Below are 25,790 nucleotides of genomic sequence, written 5' to 3' on the forward strand. Positions count from 1 at the left end.
GTTGCTGTTTGTGTAAACACATGAAATTTATTTTTTTTTCTTTAGCATAGTGCAAAAAGTAGTCTTAACACCAGTGCTTAGAAATAAGGGACTTGGCCAGTTTCACAGCAGTCAGACACTTCTGCATCAGTTTTGCTTTGTAAGATGGGAAGGATACCTACTTTGTGAAACACTCGTGATATGAAGAAGATATTTGTGTGTTAGTGAGTATTCAACATTTATGTAAGCATCCATTTAGTGACTGTTGATTTCACCAGTTAAAAAACCAAACCAGCCCCCAGCGTAACTTGGTGCGAGCTCCTGAACTTGAATACCACCGTGTGTGATAATCTGCAAACCTCATTGCTGAGCCTCTGTCTGCCTTGGAGGGAAGTGAAGGTGCCAGCATTCCTTATCCTGCTACGTGTTCTCTTCCAAAACTGCTTTTTAAAGCTGATTTTACCCAAACCTGTTATCAGGGATCAGTTTCTGCACTGATGAGTTTTTGGGGTCCTTAGGTTTTTAGGTTTCCATTTTAGGTTTCCAAAAGCTGTAATTCCTGCAGCAGAAAGTTTGCCATAACCCTTGCGATGGATTTTTAAATGTTAAGAAGTGTGCCCAGAGACACATCATGATGTAGTAAATGCATGTATTTGTTAGTGTGGATATTTGTGAGATTGTATTGGTTTTCTTTAGTTCTGTAGTACTAATTCCTGAAACTAGCATGAGATACAAGGAGTTCAACGTTGGGCTTCTGATAAGCCTGCTTATGCCTTAAATATCCCCTGTTCTCATTGTGTAAAATCACTCATCTCAGAGTCATTTGATATATGAAACAGTAAAGGCTGTTATAGTTGCAGGAGAATTGGGAGTCCTCCCTGATTCTCTCCATGAGTTCTGTAGAGGACAAATTCCTACTGATTCAATTACAGCCTCCATTCTTCTGATCTGCTTGGGTGAGGATGGCTCCAGCAGTGACACCAGGCAGTCGCTGGGTTGGCTCTGGCAGCTGAAGTCCTTGGAGGCAAAAGTCAAAGACACCTCAGCATGTGAGAAACGGATAAGATTGTGAGATTTGCATACACACATAATCTGACTTTCAGTGAAGTGATTGTTAAATGTGCAGCAAATTCCAAAGGGTTTTGATACCTGAAACTGTTCCAAATGATAGCTTTGTTAAACCGTAATCTAGTTGGAGCACTATTGTTCTAATGTGTGTTTGTGTAAGATGTTCTGACCAGTTCTTCGGTTAATGGTTCTCACCATTATCTGTGTTTTCCCAGTGGAACCTGAAGCAGTGAGCACAGCTCCCAGCCCCCCAGGCCCGACACAGCTTGTTTTGCACATACCTTGTGCTTTGAGAACGTGCTGCTTACTGCAGCAGGTACAGTGGGAAGGAATTAGTTCTGCTGCTTATTTCCCCAGGGAAAAACCTTGCTAGGAATAGGAATACTTCAGTGAGATCCTGCTCTGTGCTTCCCCACATCTTTGTTTTTCAGATGCTTAAGGAGGTGAGGTGTCTTGCTAGAAGATCCATGATCAGAACAGCTCTCTGGATTGCCCCTGGTTCCTTCCCCTTTCTATAACTCCTAAATGAATGACTTCTGTCTGCAGGACATGCAGTAATTCTTTCTACTGCACCACTGCATTTTTTGCTCTGTGAACACCCACTCTAATGTTTGAACTTCTAAGGTATTACAAAAACACCCGAGGAATTTACACAATCCAGTCCCTGTCACCCTGGTTAACCTTGGCTATATTCTTCCAGTTCCTGGGTGTAGGTTCACTGTCCTGTGATAAACCAAGTGTGAGAAGATGCAGAGGCTGTGCGTGAACTGGGAAACACAGCAGTGACTGGTGAGGTGTCTGCTGGGTCACACTGCTTCAACTTCAGCATTGCTGATAGATAATTTCATCTAAGCAAAGAAAAACCTCCTGTCTTTTCATTGCCTTTCTGAAATAAGCTGGTTTTCAGAGGATAATTATGATGTGTGTACTCCTCCAACTGGAAATTGCTTTCCAGATCAGCAGTTCTTACTCATTTTACTTATGCAGGTTTACTCTCAGTTTACCTATTCTTTCACTGTGACTTTTGTAAAAGAATTTTGTTTTGCTGAAGTTGGGTGCCTGTATGCATTTTAATCCCTAATGCAATTGAAAACCCAGCCTGGATGCTGATGGTTGAGGTTTGCACTTATCCCCAATTATTTTAATTAAGTTAATGTGCAATGTTTAATATTGTGGGTACTGTGGTACATTATTTCTTACTACACTTGGCTTTTCAGTACAGGTGATATACCCTGTTTCTATTTAAAATCTATAGAAGACAAGAATATGTACATGCAGCTTCTGTTGTGCAATAAATTATACTGAAAATAGCTGGGATGTGGCTGCAGCTGCTGCTCTCCCCTTTCTGCTCTGCGTGATTTCAGTGTGCCTTCCATGCCCACACGATAATTACGGTATCGGTCACCCTTCCAAGCCTTCCTTAAGGCCACCAGCCAGCAGCTCATCAGCACTTCCGTGACAGCTGGTCCCCGCGCACGATGACTGCAATCTGACCATCGGAGTTCTGCTTCCTTCCCCCCACGCCCACCCGTACGCGTGAGACAGCACCGAGCAGAGCAGTTCTGAGCAGCACTCCGCGCTCTAAGAGCAGCTCAGTTTCAGGGCTGGTACAGCTGGCTGTGGCTGGAGCTGTTTGCCATTTCCCCAGCCCTTTCTCTCGCCGTCCGTTTCTCTTACGCGCTCAGTCCTGCTCGCAGCTCGCGCGTCACGCCGCCAGCACTCACACCTCAGCCCGCCTCCCTCGCCCCGCACGGCCCCGCCCCGGAAGTGACGTCAGCGCGCTTCCGCGTGCGGCCGCCGAGCGGAAGAAGCGCCGTGCCGGGAGCGGAGCAGCGCGGGACGCGGGGACGGCCCCGCCACCGCCCGGGAAACGGTGAGCCGCTGCTCGGCCCTGCCCCGCTGCTCTGAGGGGATGGAGCCGGGCGGGTCCCTCCTGGGCAGCTTCTGTTTCTCCATCCCGCTGAAGGCCCGGGTCTATGTGGGTCGCGGGGCTGCGGCCGGGCCTGCCGGTACGGCCTGACAGTTCTGTGCGTGCAGCTCCGTGGCACCGCTCATCTTTCTCCTTTACCCATTCCCTTTGTCCGGGTTGCAGCCGTCGTTTTGAACTTCGCAGATCTCTCCCCTCGGCCTCTTCCCCTCTTCCTCTGCTTGTTTTCTCTTTTGGCTCCTTATCCGTAAGCATTCCCGTAACATCAAAGTTCTTGAGGCTGCAGCCGAGCTCCGCGGGGCTCTGCGCAGTGCCCAGCTCACCGCCTGGGAGCGGCCGCAATGGGGTGAGGAACCGGGAGGTGAGAGACGTGCCCAGGTGCTCAGCCTGCCTTTGTGTGGGGCGCTGAGTCAGCCGGGCAGGTTGTGGCAGGTAGAGCCCGATCGCTGATGTGGGACGGGTGGAGTGTGGTGCCGAGCTGGTAGAGCTGCACGGTGTTGGAAAAAGGGGTTCCTGATGGCAGCTCTGTTTTAAGTCGGTTAGTGACACTGTTCTGCTTTGCTCTCGCTGTTGAGAAATTGTCTTTGAAGCATTGCTGTGTGTTGGCAGCTCCTAATGTTGGTGTCTGGGGTGCGTATGGAAAAAAGCCCTTGGCCGTCCAGCTTGCTCACCTAGGTCACCTTCCAGGCAGCCGGTGACTGGAAGCTTAGCATGGCAGGACAGCTACTGTAGCTTTGTGCACCTGACAGTGTTCTTGGGCCGCATCAGAAGAAGCACGGCCAGCAGGTGGAGAGAAGTGATCCTGTCCCTCTGCTCTGCTGGTGAGACTTTGCCTGGGGTGCTGCATCCAGGTTTGGTGTGCTCAGGACAGATATGAGGCTGTTGGAGTACATCCAGAGGAGGGCCACAAAAGTGGTCCAAGGGGTGGAACAGCTCCCTGTGAGGACAGGCTGAGAGCTGAGATGTGCAGCCTAGGGGAGAGAAGGCTCTGGGGTGGGCTGAGAGTGGTCTGTCAGTATCTAGAAAGGGGCTGTAAGGAAGAACGGGACAGACTCTTTAGTGGAGTCTGTTGTGATAGGAAAAATGGTTTCAAACTAAAAGAGGGGATATTTACACTGGATATGGTTTCAAACTAAAAGGGGATATTTACACTGGATATATGGGAAGAGTCTTTTGTTATAAGGCTGATGAGGTACTGACACATATTGCCCAGAGAGATGGTGGATGCCCCATCCCTGCAGACACCCGGGTTCAGGCTGGATGGGGCTCTGAGCACCTGATGGAGCTGTGAGTTTCCCTGTGGGATCAGATGGCCTTTAAATGTCTCTTCTGACTCAAATGATTCTGTGGTTCTTTGACAGTGCGTGGCAGGAGCAGCCCTGCCTCAAGAACCATACATGTCAGCCTTCTGGACATGGCTGCACAAGTGTTTTGCAGGGGAAGACAAAATTGAGAAGGCCATTGTAGCTCAGATGATGTTTCACTGACCAAAACCCACTGAAACAACATGCAGTAAGAGAAAATAATAGGAACGTGAAGCCAATTGTATCAGTTCATAAGATCATTTTGCACAACGAGCAATTACTGTGTGAGGTGATCTTAAGATTTTTGTTGAGAGAAGAGCAGTCTCACTTCTTAACTTGTATCCAGTGGTTGTTGTGCAGGTAAAATAAGCAAAGTGTGTAGAAGCTGGTAGCTGCTATTTCTGAGAAGTTTTAGAAGTTCTGGCTCATCATTCATTACTTGAATTCCCAGCTTCTTGTGATTTCATTTAAAAGTGCCATTATGAGTCACGTGGATGTGGTGAGACTCAGTCTCATGAGCACATGCTCCTCCTAGCAGAGCAGTCACTGCTATGGGCAGAATTTGATTTTGATGTGGGCAAGTAAAACTGTAGCCTGAGGTTGGTATTGATGTTGGAGGGGGGGGAAAGGCCCTGACCAGTCTGTGAAAGCGATCTTATGTTGGAGTAAGCAGTGAGCTCTGTGGGTAGGATGTCGAAGCCCCTCGGCCATTGGGCTCCAGAAGTTTAAAGCAGTGATTGCCATTTCCCCTGCCTAATTACAGCCCACGTCTGCATGCTCGTTTTCAGGTGGCTGACCAGGCTCTGTGTCTGTGATTGCAGTTAACAACCATTTATTTTCTCAGGAATATTAATCAACAACCTGCACCGTGTATATTAGGATGCAGATGTTACAGCTGAAGTTTCATAGTCGCAAGCAAGATGCTCCCTAAATTTGTGAAGACTCAAGCAATCCATTCTGCAAAAACAGATGCTGCATTTCTTTCTGAATTCTGAAGTTGCCTAATGGCTTTTGTGTTTTCTGACTCTGTTAGATCATGCTGCCCCACCCTTTCCTTTGGAAGAAACTAGCTCATGCTTAATTAGCTTTCTGCTAATTACATACTTGAACATTCAGGGCTACACGTGAGTCACGGCTGTTTCAACCCTTAGATGGCTCTGAAGAATTTTGTGGCATTTGGGTCAGCGGTTGTTCTTCGGAATGAGCTCCTGGATGATGGAAGGGAGTGGGATGGGACTCTGGTTTGTTACAAGTTGGTATTTCAGAGTGGTATTCACTTACAAGATCATCTGCTTCTTCAGATGCCAGCGCTGATAACATTTTGTACTGTTTACCCAGGAAGACGTTTACCGTTTCTCTTGCTTTTGAGATAAGGCAGTCTGTTTGTGAGCACTTCCTTTGGGATGCAGCAATAGCTTTGAAGCTGTTGGCTACGCCTATTATTCTCAGGACAGTTTTTCATAGGCAAAGCATCTCGTTATTGGAGACCTTCACCCCATCCCATCCATCTCCCCTTTGATGCAATGCGGTGTAAACCAGCAGCCATTACTTTAGGAATTGCTCATTTGGAGACTTCCCGAGCTTTGCTGCTTCTCCTGCTCTAAAATTTCATTCCTGGGATGGCCATTAAAGACCATGCAGTCAGTGGGCAATGCTGTCAGACGCTCAGAGAACAATTTCTGGAGCACTTTGATGACTTTTTAATGAGAAGAATTAATACGAGTTGTTCACAAAGTGCTGTGGAGACTTAAACTTGGAGAGCTAAATTGCTTTTATGTCTGTCCAGAGAAAAGACTGTATGGCTTATTTGTAAGGCTTATGCTGAGGGCTTTCATGAGAAGCCTCGCTGTCAAGAAATAGAATAAAGTAGAGTAAAATAAAATAAAAGCCACTACTTTGATTTGCAGGGTTTACATGCAGAGTTACTTTGAAGCTGTTATTCATAGCCTGTCATAATTGTAAATTGACTTGCAATTACATCTTAATGAAGGCACTGTAGATGAAATGAGGCCTGCTCAGCTCTGCTACGTGAGCCCTGCCAGCTCCAGCTTCCATCCCAGGTAAGCAATCCAGGGCTAATGAATAGTTTATGAAGAAGTCATTACCTCGTCCACATTGGCAGTAAAGGTGTCTGCTCACCTGCTCAGTGCCTGGGAGCTGATTGGAGCGAGTTGGTGCACGTTAAGAGAGCAGCAAGAGAAACAAGCAGGTGGTGTTGGAGCTCATGGTCAATCTACAGCATGGCTAAACCTCACTGACAAACAGTGCTCTTCCTAAAGCCACAGCTCTGCCTGCAGCCTTTGTAAAACCTAACATGGTAGGAAAATAATCTTGGGTTTACTGCTGAAAGGGACGTGTTACATAAGTGGAATCTTTCATGTGTGCATTAAATCAGTTCTTGGTGACAGATCCTATTTTTTCAGTTACATAAAGGCTACGAGCACGTTTGCTCTGCAGTGACTACAGCTCTGCTCTAACAAGTTCCCTGTGAGTTTTTCCAGCTATTTTGTAACCTGGTCTGTGTGGATAATTAGGAGACAGCCTCTTGCTGTTGTTGAGAGCTGTCATTGCTGCTCCTTGCAGTCCTGCTGTGGGACACTGACAGAGATGGCCTGGGGATCTGTGGGCTCACCATTGAGGGAGAGAGCACAGGTGTGTGCTGTGAGCAGGGTGCTGCTGTGCTTTGCTGGCTGCTAAAGGTTCCCTTTGGATGACAGTGGGTATTTCCCAGTGTGTGTAGGTTGCAGGTAGCAGGTTGTGAAGGCTGCCTGAAGGCTTTGATGGAATCTCTTTGTAGACTTGGAGTTGTTCTTACAGCATCTCACGAGAAAATTAAGCTCGTGAAGCTGGAAATCCTTGAAAGACAGAACGAAAGTGTTATATTGAGCGCCTGTACTCAAGGTGTGCTGTTGTACTTCAGGTCAGCAGAGAATATGTCATAAAAGAAAAGCAGAAGCAGCTCCCTCCCCTTCCATCCCCAGCACATTCCAAGCAGCTTTGGTGCTTTGGTTCTTTTCCTTCTGCAGTGCTTGTACCAAAATGCAAGTTTTCTGTGTTCCACTGTTTGTGTTTTCTTAGCAAATCTTCACAGACAGACTGAGCAGTGTGACTCAGGGCAGTGCAACGCAGATAGTTGGTTTTTCTGGTTTTGGTTCACATCTGCTTCTATGCTTTGTGGTGACCGAAACCCTCTATCGTTTCCCCAGACGTTTTCACTTGCAGCTATACAAAGGCTCAGAGGAACTGCTGGGCAGACAGCTGGCCTATCCTCTATGAATCACAAAAGTTTCCATTTTCTGAAGAAAGAGCAATGTATTTTTGGATGACAAACTTGACGGGAGACACCGAGGGGTGCGAGGAGATGCTGAGACCTCTGAGCCAGTATTGCACTCTGAAAGTGCTTGCTCCAAGTATGCCAGTGCTCAAAGTACTGCTGAATGAAAGGAAAAAATAAGTGAGGTTTAATAATAACAATGTGACACAGCTTGGATCACGAGGACCCCAACTGCTCTGCCTGATGTCACCCACGATCCTCTGCTGCTCTGTGATCCTGCTTGATGGCAACTGTTATTTCAGTGTGGAGATTTGTTGCTTTCCTTACTGTTGTTATTCTGTCCTCCCAGTGCTCAGGCAGCCCAGAGGCTGCTCAGCATTGCCTCCCCCTCTGGCTGCAGAGAACACACTGGGTTGTGTTACTGAGAACATCCAGGGCACGAGCGCAAAGATGAGATCTGGCCTTGCAAATACATCAAGCAGCTGGTGTTTGAATGGAGTGATATATATCTAGCTGGAGGAGGAAAAGAAGGGACTAGGGAGAGGAATGGAGCATTTTGGATTCTCAGAAGCTCCAACAAAGCTTTTTTAGGAATGGTGTAAGATGGTAAATGATGCAGTGATTCGCTTGTAGGAAAACTGATGTGGGGTGGATTGTTCACAGTCAGGTTTAAGGCTTAATAAACTTGTTGTGCTGACATGCCGAACTTGGCTGTGAAGCCTTTTTTTAATGGCCCTATGTCTTTAAAAGAAGAAAGGCTGTGCTCTGAGTGCAGCATGTGATTTCTTCCTATTGATTCAGGGTGACCTCCTTCGTCCCCGGCTCCAAAACTGATGTAACTGCAATTTAAACTACTTGAAGGGGAAGAAAAAGAACAGGTTGTTTGCTAGTGCCTTGGCCTTCAGCTTTGTACAAACCCCTCCAGAAAGAATGCAAAAAAACTGCATTTCACCCCCAAGAGCCCGTGTTGCTCCCTGCAGTGTAAGCTGCTGAACTTTGATTGTTCAGAGCACTGTTTTCAGTCCCAGTGTAGGAGAAGGGTGGGATGTGAAAGGTAACCTCAGTGCTGGTATGTGGCTCAAGCCCTGCAGGTGATGGGAGCTGATTTCTGTGCCTGTGGGGTGGTGGAACATCCAAGTGCCCAAAGCATGATGCTGCTCATTAGGAACAGCAAATACTTGAATTTGTGGAAGTGTCCCCAGAATGGAGTTGCAGAACTGTAGTAACTTGCTCCGTGTTGGTGGGTGATGAGGTCAGACAGCATTTCCTTGAGCGATAGAGATGTGTGTACATTTCTGTGATGTTGTGTTAGGATTTATGTGGCATGTGTTGATAGCTTGCTGCAGCTCCGGCCCGTCAGCCTTACCATTCATGGCAGTGTGCACAGCTGCACGTGTGGTGGCTTTGTGCTTTGCTTTGTTCTCGTCTCAGGCATCTGCTTTAGAAGTCTGTGACCAAAATGCTGCAGCACCCTCAGCTTTGGGAAGCAATGTTTAACGTGCAGGTCAGGAGCAGCTGTGGAAGTTGCAAACCCTCACCTCCCTGTAAGGGTGTGCGTGGCACTGAGAAAGGGCTGTGCTTCCAGATCCCAACACCATGCCATTTCCAGCCTGTTATCCCAGTGAGCTTCAGGTGTTGCAGCTGACAAAACTGTGATTTCTAATTTCTGGTCTTTGTTAAACAGTGTTCTGTGCACCATCAGAAAGAGGAGCAATGATTTGAGGAAGGAAAAAATGGTGGTAGTGCAGAAATGAAAACATTTTGGGAAAGGCAGTGGGAGATGTAAAGCTGTCTGGAATGTTTAAAACGTGGTGCTTTCCTCTTTGGTTTGTAGGAATGTATTGATTTCTGCTTAAGGCATTTCTGGGAAAGACAGGGAAGGAAAAAGGCCTGTACAGCTACTGGGTCTGTGTAAGTAAATGAGAAAACTTGTCTTTAGAAATAATGTTGTTGTGAAATTGATTCTTTTTATCAACAGAATCAATTTCACAATGACATTATTTGTATTATTTTGATAAACAGATCCATACAGTGATCTTTAGATTACTTTAGAAAGTCATGACTTTTTTTCAAAGATAACAAGATGCTGAAAGAGGGAACCTTAATCCTTGCATCCTTGGATGAGGTGGAGAATTTAATTTGTTCCTACCTCAGAGAAAATCTTACATTGCTTAAAATAACTTGTTTAGGTTAACAGGAAGCCTTAAACATGATGAGTCTTTAAAACCAATTGATCATCTTGCTGTCGTTTCCCATAATGGAAATCTGCTACTGGCAGCCGTGCATCTCCCTGTGTGTTTTGCTGGATGGCCCAGAGCAGAGCTGAGGGATCTTCCTGAGGTGCCGAGTGCCAGAACTTCCAGCAGTGAGTAACCTTTGCTGGGCAGAAATGCAAAACCAAAGAGAACCACATTCTTCAAACACAGGAGCATTAAGTCTCCTTATGAGCCTTGGGGAGAAACAAGATTCCTTCAGCAGTTGCTGACACTGTTTATTTTAAGATTACTTTTCATCTCTCTTTCCATGCGCCGCATCTTAATGAAAAGACAGCACACCTTCCACGTGGTGCCCTGGTGTTCTGCACGAAGGGGAGCATGTCCTGGAGGCACTGATGGCCGTGTTGGACACAGGGCTGTGGGCAGCCTGATGGAGTGCTTGGCAGCACTGCCTGTTGCAGGGGCTTGGAACCAAATGATCTTTAAGTCCCCTCCAACAGAAGATACTCTGTGATGCGAGGGACAACTTCACTAACGAGCGTGAGAGCAGGAACCCAACCTGCTGAGATGCTTCTCCAGCATATGTGAGGCACTGTTGTGGATCCAGGAGTGAGAAGGGCAGGTTTGGGAGGCTCAGACCTGCCCTGCTGTGCTGCACTATTCCTAGTTTCTGTGCATGTCAGTATTGCAATTCAAATGGTTTATCATGCAGGCCATAAAACTTGCTAGGGCAGGTGGTCGTGTGCTGCCTTTATCCTAAAATGAATCCAGCATTTACAATTGGTAGTTGAAATGCCCCTGGGACTGAGCTGGCAGGTGGGAAGGTTTCTGTCTGGAAGAAAAAAAAAAAGAGAGAGCAGGGCTGCAGAGCTGCAAAACAAATCATTTTCTTGCAGTCTCTCTATATAAATGCAGCAGAGTTGCACTGGCTCAGTTCTCTTTGGTGATGGCAGCTGTCATTCTGTTTGCCTGGGTTGTTTGTGCCTCTGGTTGTCGGAAGGCTGTGCTGCTGAGCTCGGAGCAGTGTGCCTTGCACACACACGTGCCCATTGCTGCAGGGCTGGCAGTGCTGGCCTGCTTGTCACCCAGCTGCAGAGCACTGTTTACAGGTCACAGCTATGCAAACGTCTGCTATTGCTGCAGTTGGCTTTGTGTGCTTATGTAACTGCGCCTTTCCTTCTTTAGAATTTATTTTGTTACTATGGAACTGATTGTTCAATAATTAAAAGGGGCGACATCTTTCTAAGAGACAAGCCTGCAAAAGAAACTGGTTGGAGCAGGTTATTGCTGATTCTGTCTTTAACCATTTTCTCTTTAAACAGGAAGAAAATGAGCCTGAAATCTGAGCGCAGAGGAATTCACGTTGATCAGTCAGAGCTCCTGTGCAAGAAGGGATGTGGTTACTATGGCAATCCTGCTTGGCAGGGCTTCTGCTCCAAGTGCTGGAGAGAGGAATACCATAAGGCCAGGCAGAAACAGATCCAAGAGGATTGGGAGCTGGCAGAGCGGTAAAGAGCCCTCTTTATTCCTTTGTCTCTCATAGTAGGGTGACTTTACTAAATGCTGTCCCTGTCTCGTGTTTTCTGGTGCTGTTTGCTGTGGCTTTTTCATCACCAGTTCTCAAACTTGACCTTTCCAGCAGGAATGAAAGCCTTCCTTTTGATACAAAGCTGAATTTTGATGATGTTCTAGTTTAAGACATTTCAAACAAAAGTCTGAAGTAAGAAATGTAAACACCCCCCAACCTCTCAACAAATAATTTGACCTAATTTGCGTACTGAAATCTGCAACTCTAACTAGCAGTTAGAAGGGTGAAAGTGACAATTTTGATTAAAATACTTCTGCCTCTGGAGACAAAGTTATTGTCTTGAACACAGCCAGCACAGTGGTTCTGTGTTTCAGCTGCTGCTTGAAAAATAGCTTGTCTCATCTGTGGTCATTCTGTTAAACTGCAAAGTTAAGCCCAGAGACATCAAAGCTTTTGCTTTATTAACTTGAGCAATACTAATTATTTGAGTAACCATTCATGAGGAAGGTGCTAAAGGAGCAGAGAAGCTGCGACTGTTTGCTGCAGTGAGCAGACAGGCTTCACAGCACAGATGAGATGCAGTTCCTGCCTCCAGATTATATCATGCAAGGTCATTTATGGGCCATTCTGAGTTGGGTGGGAGCTTGAAGATGCTCGACCTTTGAGCAGCATGAAGAACAATAAATTTGACCCATTTTAATCATTCTGCATAAGAGAAAGAATAGCTGTTGAAGGATTAGTATGTCTCCCCCCCCTTTATATTAAAAGGGGCTTTGCCTTTGCACAACACCTATTAGTGCTGCAGTGAAGGGCATGCCTCATTCAAGCAAGTGTGTGTATTCGGAAGACTTTGAAAGCAAGTTTTGACAGCAATAATCTGTTTCTCAGAGTATTTTTGAGATTGTGGCAGGGTATTTCACTTCCTCAGCTGCGTGCCATGGTTTACCTTCAGTCAGATGATAAAGGAAGATGACTGACTGTCTGTGAATGGAAACGCACTTTAACGGCTGATGAGAATGGAGGAGTTGTCGTAAGACAGCCAAATCATATTTGGGGTTGAAGGGGATTGAATGTCAGTTGGAGGCATCTTAAAACAAAAAGTAGTTCTGGTGATATGCAGCAAAATCCCCCAGATTAGGACACAGGCAGGAAACTTACTTGGAGGATTGTTGGAAATGCTTCCATAGTCTTTCCCTTCATCTCTACCTCTGCTTCAGCCTCCTTCCTTTTGACATTTTCCCCTCCCTATTTTAAACCTTCCTTCACTTTCCCCATTACAATGTGGGAATGAATTCAGTGTAGTGAAGGGATGTGTGAGAGGAAGCTAGAAATGAAGGTGAGCATAGAAGAGAACTGGTGTGTCAAAAGACTAATTAATTTATTGCACAGACAGTTAACTTATTTGTGCTGGCATTAACCAGTGAAATTGGACTGATGTCTTTCTAATCCCAGGCTGCAGCGTGAGGAGGAAGAAGCATATGCCAGCAGTCAGAGTACCCAAGGGGCGCAGTCACTGACCTTCTCAAAGTTTGAGGAGAAGAAAACCAATGAGAAAACACGAAAGGTCACAACTGTGAAGAAGTTCTTCACTGCTTCCTCCAGAACAGGAGCTAAGAAGGGTAACTTTTTCGTTTTTAATGATTCTGTGCATGTGAAGTCAAAAATGATTGTTGGCAGATGTACTTTTGTACTGTCCTGAAAGCAGTGGAATGCTCTGTGGCTCTAAAAAGTTGGAATAATTATGCTGTTTGGGAGTATGTGACATCTTAGTGAAAACACAGAAAAACGTGAGCTTGTAAGTGATGCTGAACTACACTGCTGAGTGGAAGTGTTGCACATGATGCACATTCATATGAGAATATTGAGTCAATCACTGTGTGATAATATGGTTTAAGACTTGTAGATGAACCTTTCTGTAAGAAAACAGAAAAAAGGTACTGACTGTCAGTCATGTGGAACAAGCTAGTATGTGTAAGTGCCATAGAAATGCTGATACAAAGCATCAAGTGATGCTAATTTATCACTTCAGCATCTTTAAGAGGAAAACTAGAATGTGTAAGCATGGTGGCTTTAAATGAAAGGAAACGTGCAAGGAAAGCTGTGGTATTTCTGCATATGTGAGTTGTGAATATCAAGTTTGTGGTTGACTGAAAGTCTGTGCTGGAGCAGATGTACAAGTAAGTGTAATTGGTCACACCATGCCATCCCCCAGCAGTATCTTGTAATGGCCAACATTTTATACTATTAGACTGTGGAGGAGGAATTCCAGAAGGAAAAAAGAAAAAGACATTAATGCATCTTAACCTGATAGGTGATGCATTTCCTTAGGAACAAGTCTTAAATGTGTCTTCATTTCATCTTAGAATTTGTCTTGCAAATATATATATATGCATATGCATGTTTATATATATATATATATATATAATAAGCAGCAGATTGCTAAATGAAGCATTCAGCTATGTATGGAAACCATTTTTTTTACAGTCATTCTTCCCATTTCCCATATTTTCTTTTTTTTTTCAATCCCATTCACCATCTCTCATGTTGTGCTCCTGCTCTTGGTGTCTTGCTTGATTTTGCATCTATTTCAGTGGCTCAAGAGAAAGTCGTTAAGCAAGGACAGCTTGGGAGGGAGCGAAATGCTGATAACATTCTAAGGGATTTGAAGGAGATTTTTACTCCCTCCTGGGAACTGGCTTCCCCTACTGAAGGTAATGCAGCACAGCTTGAGCAAGCTGTCTGCTTGGTTGTAGAAAGCTTACTCTTTAGTTGGGCTTTGCAAAATACCAACTAGGGTTGTGCCAGTTATATCTTGTGCTGCTGGGTACAAAAGGCAAGTCTGGAATCTTCAGCTGAAGCTTCTTTCTGCTCTACCTTCGTTTGATATCTGAAGGATTATGAAGTTTCAGAAAAAGAATTTCTGGAAGAAGTTGCTGGGTCTTGTGCTGCTTTGTGTTTTTGTCCAAAAAAAAATTCCAGGCTGCCTTTATAAATCTGATTATGAAGTACTTCAAGTGAAGAATTCACACTTCAAGAACTTTTACAATCTCAAAGCATCTCCAGATGTCTGTCATTAAGAAGACAGTTTCATATCACGAGAACATACTGTTTTTTTTAAACAGAAAAGCATCAAAACCTCTGATACTGACAGCTCTTCAGTTTTTGTCCTGTGTTACTTGTGTGCACTATCGTCCTGTTGTGCCTACTAAACAAAATTGAAGGTGTTCGTGCCTCTGTTTTACAAATTACATGAAGATTCTGAATGCATTTGTGTAGTGAAGCTAATAACACACACTTCGCGTTCTTTACTTGGACTCAGATTCACAACATGGCACAACCATAGTGAATCATGGAGTGCTGATGTTCTGCTGTGACAATTAGCATTGTAGTAGAATGCCTTGAAAGGTTTTAATATAAATGATGTTTGTTCTTTGTAGAAGATTATCCTTTCTTAATTCTGAACTCTTCCATTTTGGCATATCTCCTCTAGTCGGTTCTCTTGTTCAGATGGAATCTCCCTCCTGCAATCTGCTGCTTTGTATTTCAATTTGATTCTTGGACAAACTGTGACAAAGCTGAAAACATTTTGTTGCTGGAGCTACACTGGTTCCTGCAGATTCATTTTCCTTAGATCAAGGTTTCAACACAAATCAGTGAAGCTGAAGTATTTGAGTAGCTACATAGAGTGCTTGTAGCTAAGGCAGTTCATTCTGACACTTGATTCTCTTGCTGCCTCTATTAGCAGCAAGCTGCCTCAGTTGTCTGCATCTCTCTAGTCCTGTTTTAAATCTGCAACTGAAAAATTCATGTCTATATTCCTTAAGCACAAATAGCAGAATGAGGTTTGTTATTTTTGTGATACAGTGAGGTCACTGTTAAAATAAATGAAAGAACTGAAGGTTTCTTTTCAATTAAACCACTAATTAACTGTCAAAAATAACTTACAATTCTGTCCTTTCAAAGGTGGATCTACTTCTTTTGTTTATTATTTTGAAGAGATGTTTTCTATTTGCTGGTTGTGAAATATTAAATGTGACAATATTAAATCAATAGTAACTTTTGAATACAGTACAGTCATTACACTTTGCATCTTAGTTAAAAAGACTGGGGTGACTCCCTCTGAAAAGGTGTTGCAGTAACACTACAAAGGAGAATGATTTGCACTTCTATCTTCATCACTACAGTTGGAATTTAAATATATGTGAAGCCTTCTGCATTCCTCAATGCTTAAATAACATAAATGCTCTGATGGTGCCTGTCCAAATCATCATCCAGAGAAGGTTGTGCTGAAGCCTGGAGGCCCTAGCAAGCCTTGTGCTTTGGTCAGGTGATACATGTTTGTTAGTCATTGAATCACAGAGCTCTGAAACACAACAAACAAAGCAACAAGCTGCTTCAGTCCAAATTAAACATACTAACTTAAATATGCTAATCCCATCTATTTTCTTTTACTTTGGAGCTCTGCATGTGTGCTTATTGAAACGAGGAGCTGTTGTTGTGCATGTTAGTATTTCCAGCTTGAAAGATATGTGTGTATCCCATTGATTATGAATATATTTATGTTTTCTGTTTCTTTGCTGCTTGCTATTCATCATGTTCATTTACATCACCTCTGTTCAATCCTTCATTGTGAACAGTGTTGGCTGGCAAGCTGAAAGGTGGGTGAACTAAATTTGGGTAGGAAGGGTACTGGATTGGTACAGTTAACTTCCTTGAAAGCATACCTTGCAAAATCAGATGTGTTTGTGGAAGAAAACTGTGCTTGCAGCTATGTAAACCTGCATCCAGTGCTGTGTTCCTGCCTCCTTGAGAGCCAAGCAGATTCTTCCTTGAAAAGATGCTTCTGCTTTTGCAGAGATGCAATTGGCCACGTTCTTATTTGGGCTGCAGGTGTGGCCCCGTGGCTTCTGCTGCTTTGCCATAGAGGGGCTGCTGTGTTTGCACCAACCTCGTGCTCCCGTTCCTTGTCTTGTGCTGCTCCTGGTGCTAAAGTGGCCTTTTAGTGTGCCAATTTGGGGCCTAATGCAGCTGGAAAACCCGTAAGAAAGACTGATTTCCGACTAGGATTACTGTGAATTGCTACTCCCCAAGCTAATGAGCCAATTGAATGAATGCTTGTGTTGATGGAAGAACAGGAGAGGAGCAGGAATTTGAAGGTGAGGGAGAATGGAAATGGGACCACGGCTTTAGTTTGAGCTGCTGTGGAATCCCATCAGGAGGCCTTGATCTCATCTGGGAAGGAAAACATAAGGAACCTGAAAGCAAACGAACACTACAGTAGTTTGCTAATATAAAAGGCCATTTGTTTAATGGGTATGTGACTGTCAGTGTTTCACTTCTCTAGCACTGAGTAACTCTAATTTCTGAGTATTTCACTGTTCCATTTAATAATATCCCACCATTTCACTGCTAAAATTTGAGAAATGGAATGGTTTCTTTCAACTGCAAGATTGAAGGGGAAAAGAAATTCTGAAATTGTAATACATATTAAATGCTTTCTGAATTCATACACCGGTGTGAAAAGGTTAATCTGTTGTGTCCAAACTTTCCCAGCAGAGATCCAAGAAGCCAAAGCTCCCAGCCCTTCTATAAACAGGCAGGCTAGCATCGAGACAGACCGAGTATCCAAGGAATTCATAGAATTTCTCAAGACCTACCATAAACCAGGACAAGATATCTATAAGCAATGTAAATTATTTTTAGACACAATGAATCATAAAAGGGTAAGTGATTTGCATGCCTTTTACATAAATAAAATGGGGAAACAAGGGAGAAATTGAGAAAATGCTGCACTTCTTCCAGTAGTTTTTTATGTATCATGTTCAGGAGTTTTAAGCTGATGTGCTTAGTCAAATGAAGATGTAGTGGCAATCTTCAGTTCTGAATGCACTGCTTTTTGTAGGTTTGATACGTTATGTGCCCCAAAACTTCACTGTCTTGGGTACCCTAAGGGAGGTATGGATAGATCTGTAGTGCCACCTATGGTTGAAACGAGTCAGTATTCAGTACTACTTTTTTTCCCCTACCTTTTCTACTTAATAAGTAGCTGCTCATATCCTCAAATTCAACTGGAAATTAAAAGGGAATTCTGAAGGAGCCTTACATGCCCTCTGTTTTGAAAGCATCTTAATTTTTTTTATTTCTTTACTTTTAGAACTGATTCATTCTGAACACAGAGTTTGTGAAAATAGTGAATTATTATTAGTTTTAACCACTTAAGTTTGTTCTTACCGACCTGATTCCTTGACAGCTTGTGCTAGTCAAGGAAGTTTCTCAAAACTTAATTTGCTGTTACATATGAGCCAGGTATAAAATGCAGCACTGCTGTCAGAACTGAGGCATCATCATGTTCAGGCTTGGGTTTGGCCTCAGTTTTCTCTGCATTTGTTGTTGCTAAGTTATGGTATTGTGCTCCCATTTAGTAGGGAAAAGTGGCTCAGTGAGTAATGTTAATTCTAACCCTGTAGTAGGACAGGATTATTTCACAAACATTGTGAATATGCTTCATAGTAACTTCATTAGGAGTGTTCACTGTACAGACATCCTTTGAAATTTATAATTTACGTTCTTGTTTGGTTGTTTTTCTTGGTGTATTGCACATCATTTTTGAAAAGTTAGAGACAGAATCGAGAGCAAACATTCTGCTTTAATAGTCTGCATTCTTAGCATTACTCAGAGATGTGATGGGGGAAATTGCACCTGTCTAGTTTCATTGCTGATATGTATTTTTGCTGAACAGCTGTATAAGCCTTTCACAAATTAAGGAGCCAACCTTAGTTTCTCATGTTTTTGGATGTAATGTAGCCAATGTAAATACCTCTGGGGAGGATATATTTGCATTCTCAGACTGTTATTGCAGCTGGACACTTGCCATCAAAGGCATTGCTGCCATTTCTTCCCCATGTGCACACTTAATCAATGTTCTGTTACAGGACTTAAGTATTGAGGAACAATCTGAATGTGCCCAGGACTTCTATCAAAATGTAGCAGAGAAATTGCAGACACGCTGGAAAGGTATCCATGTTCTCCTTCCTCGTATCTGAGTGCTGAAAAAGTAATAAAGGATAAAACTGCTTATATTTTCAAGTAAAAACAGAGTGTTCATAACCACACCTGATATGCTGTTGATAAATTCTAGTCCCAAAGTTACCTGCTATTCCCTGCAGCACCATTTCTGTAGAGTTTGATGATCTAAATGATTTGTTTTTAAAGGTTTTCTTTAAGTGGTTCAGTTGTTTTAATTTCCTGTTTTCAATTCAGTGGTGTTTGTTTAGAACTGGGGTTGAATGTGTAGCCTCAACCCAATCCACAGGCTGTGGTCACTGCATTGCACTGTGATGCACAAGGAGCAAATGAGAGGGAAGTGCTACTGTTGCAGCCTATGTTTCTGTGTCTGGAATGTAAGTGGCACATCTTAAACATGCTTAAGGATTGCTTTTAGAGGGGTAAACAGGCACAGAGGACTTGGAGGACCTCACTGGATTTATTCTCAAAGACTTTTTCAAGAAATATTCTCATGAGCTGCAAACAGCTGAACCAAATTAGCTGCTGAGTGCATGTGCTCCACTGTGATCTTGACCTGTCATCGTGGTGCTTTTCCTGCTGCAAAGAGTGGAAATGCTCCAAATCTATCAACTCAAGAACGTTTATATGACTTGGCTCAAGTCAGTAACACTGATTTAGTGGCATTATAATCAAACTGTATGAAATCTTCCAAAGAATCATGGAATACTGTGTTCACTGTACTGGGGTCGGGGGATTTGTACCTTGCAGTGCCACCTGAGAAAGTTGAGAAAGCAATGGATCAGATTGAAAAATACATTATGACTCGACAGTATAAATACGTCTTTTGTCCTGAAACAACTGATGATGAGAAGAAGGATCTCGCTGTCCAGAAGAGGATCAGGTGAGCCTCTCAAAGAAAAACAGCTGGGTAATCCACAGTCTGTCAGAGGGCTCTGAATCAAAAGTGTTGGGAGTTTGTTGCTGTGTACACAAAAGGCTTTTTAACCAGAAAGTGTTGAAAGAATTTTCTTTTAGAAATAGGATAAATGAATGAAATGAGTAATGAATATTACTACACTAGGAAAATGAACTGGTATACTTTTGTAAAATTAAATCAAAAAGGGATTATTATTATTATTTTTAATAGTAACTTCAGTGAAAGAAGCTTCATGTAATGTCAGCATTCTCTCTGGTGTGTCCAGTACACGTGACAGCTTTACTGGTAGCACTTGTGAAGAGAATGATGAGCCAGGCTTCATACATATGAGGGAAGACTTTTAGTAAAAACTGTGTAATTTAGAACAAAAGTGGGGAGAGAGAGAATGCAAGAAAAGATTTCATCACTGGGTTTTGTTATGGTGTTAATGATTAACGTGAATATAATTGTGACTGATTCTGATTTATCTGTATTTGGGGGCAGAGAATTATTATTTTTTTTTAATAGTAACTTCAGTGGAACAAACTGTCTTATAACTGGACTGGTGCCTCACCTGCACAAAGCACTCCTTGTGCATTGAACTCAAGAAGCAGCTGGCTTCGAACACCTGAATGTTACTGGCAAGGAATGGTTTCACTTTTTGTTTTTGTTGTAGGGCTTTGCACTGGGTAACTCCACAAATGCTGTGTGTTCCCGTCAATGAAGAGATTCCAGAAGTCTCTGATATGGTTGTAAAAGCAATTACAGGTTTGTGAGTGATAACACTTACAGGTTTAAATTTCAGGTCTCCTGGTCAGAGAGATTTTCTGCTGTCTTCAGAAAGAGGCTCAGGCTTTTAGTTTGGCAGTAGTCTGTGTTATGTTTCTCATAGTTTGTCATCTGTGAAGCAGGAATAACTTTGCACTGAGAGAAGTGTTTAGACTTACCTAATCTATTTGAGATGCTTGGACTCAACCAAGAAAAAGTTGAATAAACAGACTGAAAACCAAGACTTGCAGTTTTCAGTATCGTACTCTACTTGTTTGGGTGACTGATTAAAATGGTTTTAATGATTTGAACAACTTTTGTATCTTACAGATATTATTGAGATGGATTCAAAGCGTGTTCCTCGTGATAAGTTGGCATGCATCACCAAGTGCAGCAAGCACATCTTTAATGCTATAAAGATAACCAAAAACGAACCAGCTTCTGCTGATGACTTTCTTCCAACGCTTATATACATTGTTTTGAAGGGAAACCCACCCCGTCTGCAGTCCAACATCCAGTATATAACACGCTTTTGTAATCCAAGCAGGTTAATGACAGGAGAAGATGGCTACTATTTTACCAACTTGGTAAGTGCAGGACCAGCAGTGACACTTTATACAAGAAGATTGTCTTTTATTTAGATACAGAAGAAAAAGTGAAACAACTCTCCTAATACTTGAAGTTGTTTAGAGTATAAGAAGCTTTTTTGCTGTGTATCTCCTCTATCTTCCTTCTTTACTTTCCAAACCAGACAGTGTTTTGCTCTTTGAAGTATGAACACTGGTGCTAGAACTTGAGTATGTTTTTATTCTGTAAGGAGATAAATGCTTTCTGTTCCTAAAATCCTGGGCTTGGGCACTGCAGGGTTCCCCATATAAGTCCATGAGATTTCATCAGGGGTTTGCAGAATTAGACTGTGGAGGTAAACAGACTTAAACTTTCTGTAGGAGACATTTGCATGTGTGCTTGTTTATACTAGAAAGAATTGTGATTATGAACTACATGGCTTCCCTACATTTCATCTTATAGCAGCTCTCAAAGAAAATATGTAGTTGAATGAGATAGTTGGAATGTTAGATATTGCTGTCAGTAGAAGTGTGTCCATGAGGTAAGGCGAGCATTCAATGTTCCTTCTTTTAGAAAATGGAGAGCGCATACAGGATCTCACTGCTTGGCTTATTAAATATTAACACGGTGCTTCTGTCCAGTTATCATGTTCTTTCTCATCCCACTTCCAGAATGCAGTGACCCTGTGGTGGGTGCTGTAAGTTATTTAGCTGAAATGACTGGTGTCTTCCTGCATCATTCTCTGAGTTTGACTTCTTCAAACGCTGGGGAGAAGGGAGAGGCCTGGGAGCTGTCTGATGGAGCTAGCTGTCTGAAAAGCTTAGGAATGATCTGAGGCATAAAATAATCAGTTTTGGGTCTAACAGCAGGATTGAAAAATAGAGCGCCCAAGTTCCAGTCTGTAGTTTGCAATGATACTTTTTCTGTTTTGTTTGTAGTGCTGCGCTGTGGCCTTCATTGAAAAACTGGATGCTCAGTCTTTAAATTTAAGCCAAGAGGATTTTGATCGTTTTATGACTGGTCAGACATCCCCGAAGAAGCAAGAATCTGACAGCTGGTCACCCGATGTGTGCCTGGGTGTTAAGCAGATGTATAAAAACTTAGATCTCCTGTCTCAGTTGAATGAGAGACAGGATAGAATTGTCAGTGAAGCCAAGAAGCTTGAGAAAGACCTAATAGATTGGACTGATGGAGTTGCAAAGGAAGTCCAAGATATTGTTGAGAAATACCCATTAGAAATAAAACCAAAAAATCAAGCCTTAGCAGCTATTGACTCTGAAAATGTGGAGAATGACAAGCTGCCCCCACCACTGCAGCCTCAGGTTTATGCAGGATAATAATGGGTGTTAAATTTGAAGAGCATCTCACCTAGCACTATCTGCTTCTTGGGAAGGGAAGTAAATTCAAGGCTAAAAATCGGATGAGCTTAAATCAATACATTTTTAAAGGTGCATTTTTTGGTTAAGTGTAATAAACTGTATTTATTTTAGTCAGTTAGATTTCTATTAGGCTTTTGTGAGTTTTTGAACTGAACTTAAATTTTCTACACAAACCAGTGTAATTTTTAAGCAACACTAGTTCACTAACATCTTTCCTGCAAGCTTCCTCATAGGCATGCACTTAAACGTTTTTAATTATTAAGTTTAACATAAAGATTTCAAGTTCCAGCTGAAACTTGAACGCTACCAATGCTAGTTTGGTTTATTCTGTAGCTGTAAAGATGAAATGTATCTTGTAAAATATGTACAATTGTAAATAGATTTCAAATCTAATGTCTGAGCTGTGCATGACATCTTGTGTATTAGTGGAAATGAGATGGGTGTGTTCATATTAGCACCTTTTGGTTGAATTGCATTGCAGTCTACAGCCAAGTACACTGTTGGTCTTTCAATAAGCTAAATGGTGTAACTGGTGAATTAGAGAGGGTGTTCTTGTACATGAAGACATCTTCATGTCCGCTTCCTGGTTTTTGGTGGTTTTGTTTTAATTTTTTTTTTTTCAAGTGCCATCTAAAATATGACATTTCTTCATGTAATGTCAGCATTCTCTCTGGTGTGTCCAGTACACGTGACAGCTTTACTGGTAGCACTTGTGAAGAGAATGATGAGCCAGGCTTCATACATATGAGGGAAGACTTTTAATAAAAACTGTGTAATTTAGAACAAAAGTGGGGAGAGAAAGAGAGAATGCAAGAATTATGCCCAAAGTGGCTTTCTTTTCTGGCACCACCTGGCAATTTCCTTCAAATTCCACCATTGCACTGGGTCTTGATTGCTTTTCTGACAATCCTGGTTGATAAATGAGATCATATAATTAGAAGCTGCTTTTTAGCAGAAGGATGAGCCGTGGCTCCGAGCAGAAAAGTGCACTTTATTTTCACGAAACATCACTCTTCTGATCTCCAGTGATCCTAAAATTACCTTGCTAAGCTGTTGAGCATCAAGATAAATATGGCATTATGTCACTACAAGTTCAGATCAGTGAATTGCAAATTAAGAACAGTTCACCAAAAAAGTAACCTCTCGCAATGGAACTTTTTAATGCTAGAGAAATATTTTATGTATCATTTTAAATCTCAGTTCATCCAGTCTGCCGCGACCTGTCATTGTACCTGAGATATCCAACGTAGAGCTGCTTAGCTTGAACTACTCTAAAGCAACATTAAATTCTTAGCAAGGAGGAGGAGCGTACCTACCTCTGTATGTTCCACTGCTCTGCAAACACGTATTTTAGATTTGCACTGCAATAACTTCAGACCAAAACTGTGGTTTGTTCCTTTTTGTCACGTGTACTCAGCCGTACGAACTGTGCATTCCTCTGGGAGAGAACCAGTTGCTCAGAATTCCCCTGGTAAGGTGAAGCAATGAGCTAACCAGACATTCACAGAAGTTGGATTATTTCATATATCCATGTTGTCCACGTTGCCTAGGATCTGACCAGTGCTTACGGTAAATAATAGTGCAAAGCCTTTATTGGGTTTATGAGCATTAGGTGCTAATTTTGATACCTGGGTACGCAGGCTTTCCGGGGGGTGGAAATTAGCTGTTGTGTAAATTGCTATGTTTGAATAAAACTGTGTACGTTACACCCTTGTTAATGAGCTCCTAAAAAATTTCATCACTGGGTTTTGTTATGGTGTTAATGATTAACGTGAATATAATTGTGACTGATTCTGATTTATCTGTATTTGGGGGGAGAGAATTCCTAGTCATTCAAGTGAAGTCTGGGAAACAATGTCTTTTTCTTTGCAGAAAGTTAAGTGGTTAAATACTTTAGATAGACTGACCGGTGCATTTGTAACTAAGGCATCTAATCCATATGCCATCTTGTTATCACGCCACTGAAGTGGGAGTGGTTCTGGCAAACAAATCCTCCAGGTCCTTGTAAGGCAGGTAATGTGGATTTCCATATCCCGGCTGAATACCTTATCAGTATTTTATTAGGTGACCAACTTGTCTATAGGTAAAACAATAGTTTGTCTTGCTTAAAAATAAGGTAGTTCAGTCGCTAAAGTAATAACTACAGAATATCGTTGTAGTGTTTGAGATTCAGAATGGGCCAGCTGTCGTGCAGAGTGCTGAGCTGGAGGATGCTGTGTCACCTCACCGTAAGATGATGATCCCTCTCCTATGCAACACCAGGTGGGCTTGGTGCTCAGTATTGGGCATCACTGTAGTATGAGGTGCTCTGGTCCCACAGATGAGATTGAGACAGAAAGTTCTGTTAGGAAATAGTAGCTGTGAACGAGCTGCAAGTGAACAGGAGAGTTTAACTGAAAAAGTGAATTGGCAAAAGGGCTTTGGTAACAGTCACAGCACCAGAACGTCCTTGTTTTTTCCACAGCCTGCTGCTAGTTCTGTGTTACTGAAAATGAAGCCTGTGCGTCTCATTACCAGGAATCAGAACATGCTGTAAGCTACTTTGCATGTGAGCTACCTATTTATTTTGCTGTAGTAAGGAGCCTGTTTTGGAGTAGCATTGGTTAATTGAACTGTGCATCTTTGGTTTTGCATAACTGAGTTATGAAATTAAACTGATTCTTCTACCTAGTTATTATATTTCCCCGTCTTGTGGTGTATGTTGTCTTTGTGAGGCTCTTTGTGGGCATCTCGTGAGTCAGGGAAGGATAGAGGTAGACAGTGCTATTTAACAGCAACTTTTAATGAAGTTTAAAAGTGTTGGGGGGCAGAAGGAGGCTGTTCCAGCCTACAGCTCCTGAGCTGGGAGTGAGGCGGGGGTCGGCTGCTTCTTCTTCATGTTGTCTCCGGTAACGGAGATAGCATGAAGGGCGACGGCCTGAGGGTGGGCGAGGTGGGCATTGGGAACAATTTCATCTCCAAAGAGCGGTGCTGCAGCGGCACAGCAGCGCGGGGAGCGGTTCACCAGCCCTGGAGGCGTTCAGGCACCGTGGGGGTGCGGCACTGAGGGCTGCGGTTCGGTGGCAGTGAGCTCATAGCGAACGGCCCTTCTTTTTTTTTTTTTTTTTTTCCGGCTGGTTTTTGAACGCCTCGCGCAACCCTTCGCTCAGGGCGGGCGGACCTCGAGGGGAGGAGAACGGGGGAGAGAAGAGCGGGATTACAGGCGGGGTCTCTGCGGGAGGTGAGGAGCCAAGCTCCGCCCGCCTCGCAGCGCCGCGAGTCCCGACGCCACGTTAGGCGCTGTGCGGTGGCTCCGCCCGCGCTGAGGCTGAGGGCCTGGCCGCGCACCGCCGCCGCCACAATTTTGTCCGCCCCGCGCCGCCGTCGTTGGGGCCGGCCGGGGTGAGAGGTGACGGCTGCGTCCCCGGAAGCGGCGGCGGCAGAGGGAGGAGGAGGCGGAGGAGGCGGCTGTCCGGGTGTCCGGGCCGCGGCGACGGACGGGAGCGGCCCTCCCCGCCCCGCAGCCCCCCGGCAGGGCAGGGCAGGAGGATGCTGCAGAGCCCGGCCCGCCGCCCCTGAGCCCCGCCGCCGCCTCCGGGCCTCCACCCGCCCGGCCCGGCGGCATCTTCCCCCTTCGGGCGCCGGTAAGGCGGGCTGGGACGGGCCGGGGGTCGGTCGGGCCGTGGGATCGCAGCGGGCCTTCACTACGGGGCACTGTAGATATTTCCGTTTCTGAGTAGCAATTCTTTTGCTATTTTTTTTTTTTCTTTCCCCTTCCTGTTTCCTTATCGCGTTCTCTGTTTGCTTTAATCTCTATCTGAAGGTTTTATCCCGTTTTAAAAATAATACTTCCCGTGCGGTACGGCCGCTGGGTGTCTGA

The 25,790-nt window shown here is 43.6% G+C and overlaps 1 protein-coding gene across 8 annotated transcripts; it reads left to right on the top strand.

Annotated features, from left to right (window-relative positions):
• Positions 1-11,097: 11,097 nt before the first annotated feature.
• Positions 11,098-21,889, top strand: RABGEF1 (RAB guanine nucleotide exchange factor 1; the record flags this gene model as incomplete). 8 transcript variants are annotated; one of them, XM_079544948.1, is made up of 10 exons in its annotated part: positions 11,098-11,276; positions 12,749-12,915; positions 13,888-14,007; positions 15,934-15,954; positions 16,850-17,019; positions 18,229-18,310; positions 19,070-19,202; positions 19,894-19,985; positions 20,316-20,572; positions 21,491-21,889. In XM_079544948.1, the coding sequence occupies 10 exons, from the start codon at positions 11,098-11,100 to the stop codon at positions 21,887-21,889; spliced, it is 1,620 nt and encodes a 539-aa protein (XP_079401074.1). The 8 variants fall into 8 exon arrangements, with proteins under 8 accessions (XP_079401074.1, XP_079401075.1, XP_079401076.1 ...); XM_079544949.1 differs by having other exon boundaries at positions 16,853-17,019; XM_079544950.1 differs by lacking the exon at positions 15,934-15,954.
• Positions 21,890-25,790: the final 3,901 nt, after the last annotated feature.

The sequence above is a fragment of the Tetrao urogallus genome, assembly GCF_951394365.1.
Source record: "Tetrao urogallus genome assembly, chromosome: 20".
Lineage (NCBI taxonomy): Eukaryota > Metazoa > Chordata > Aves > Galliformes > Phasianidae > Tetrao > Tetrao urogallus.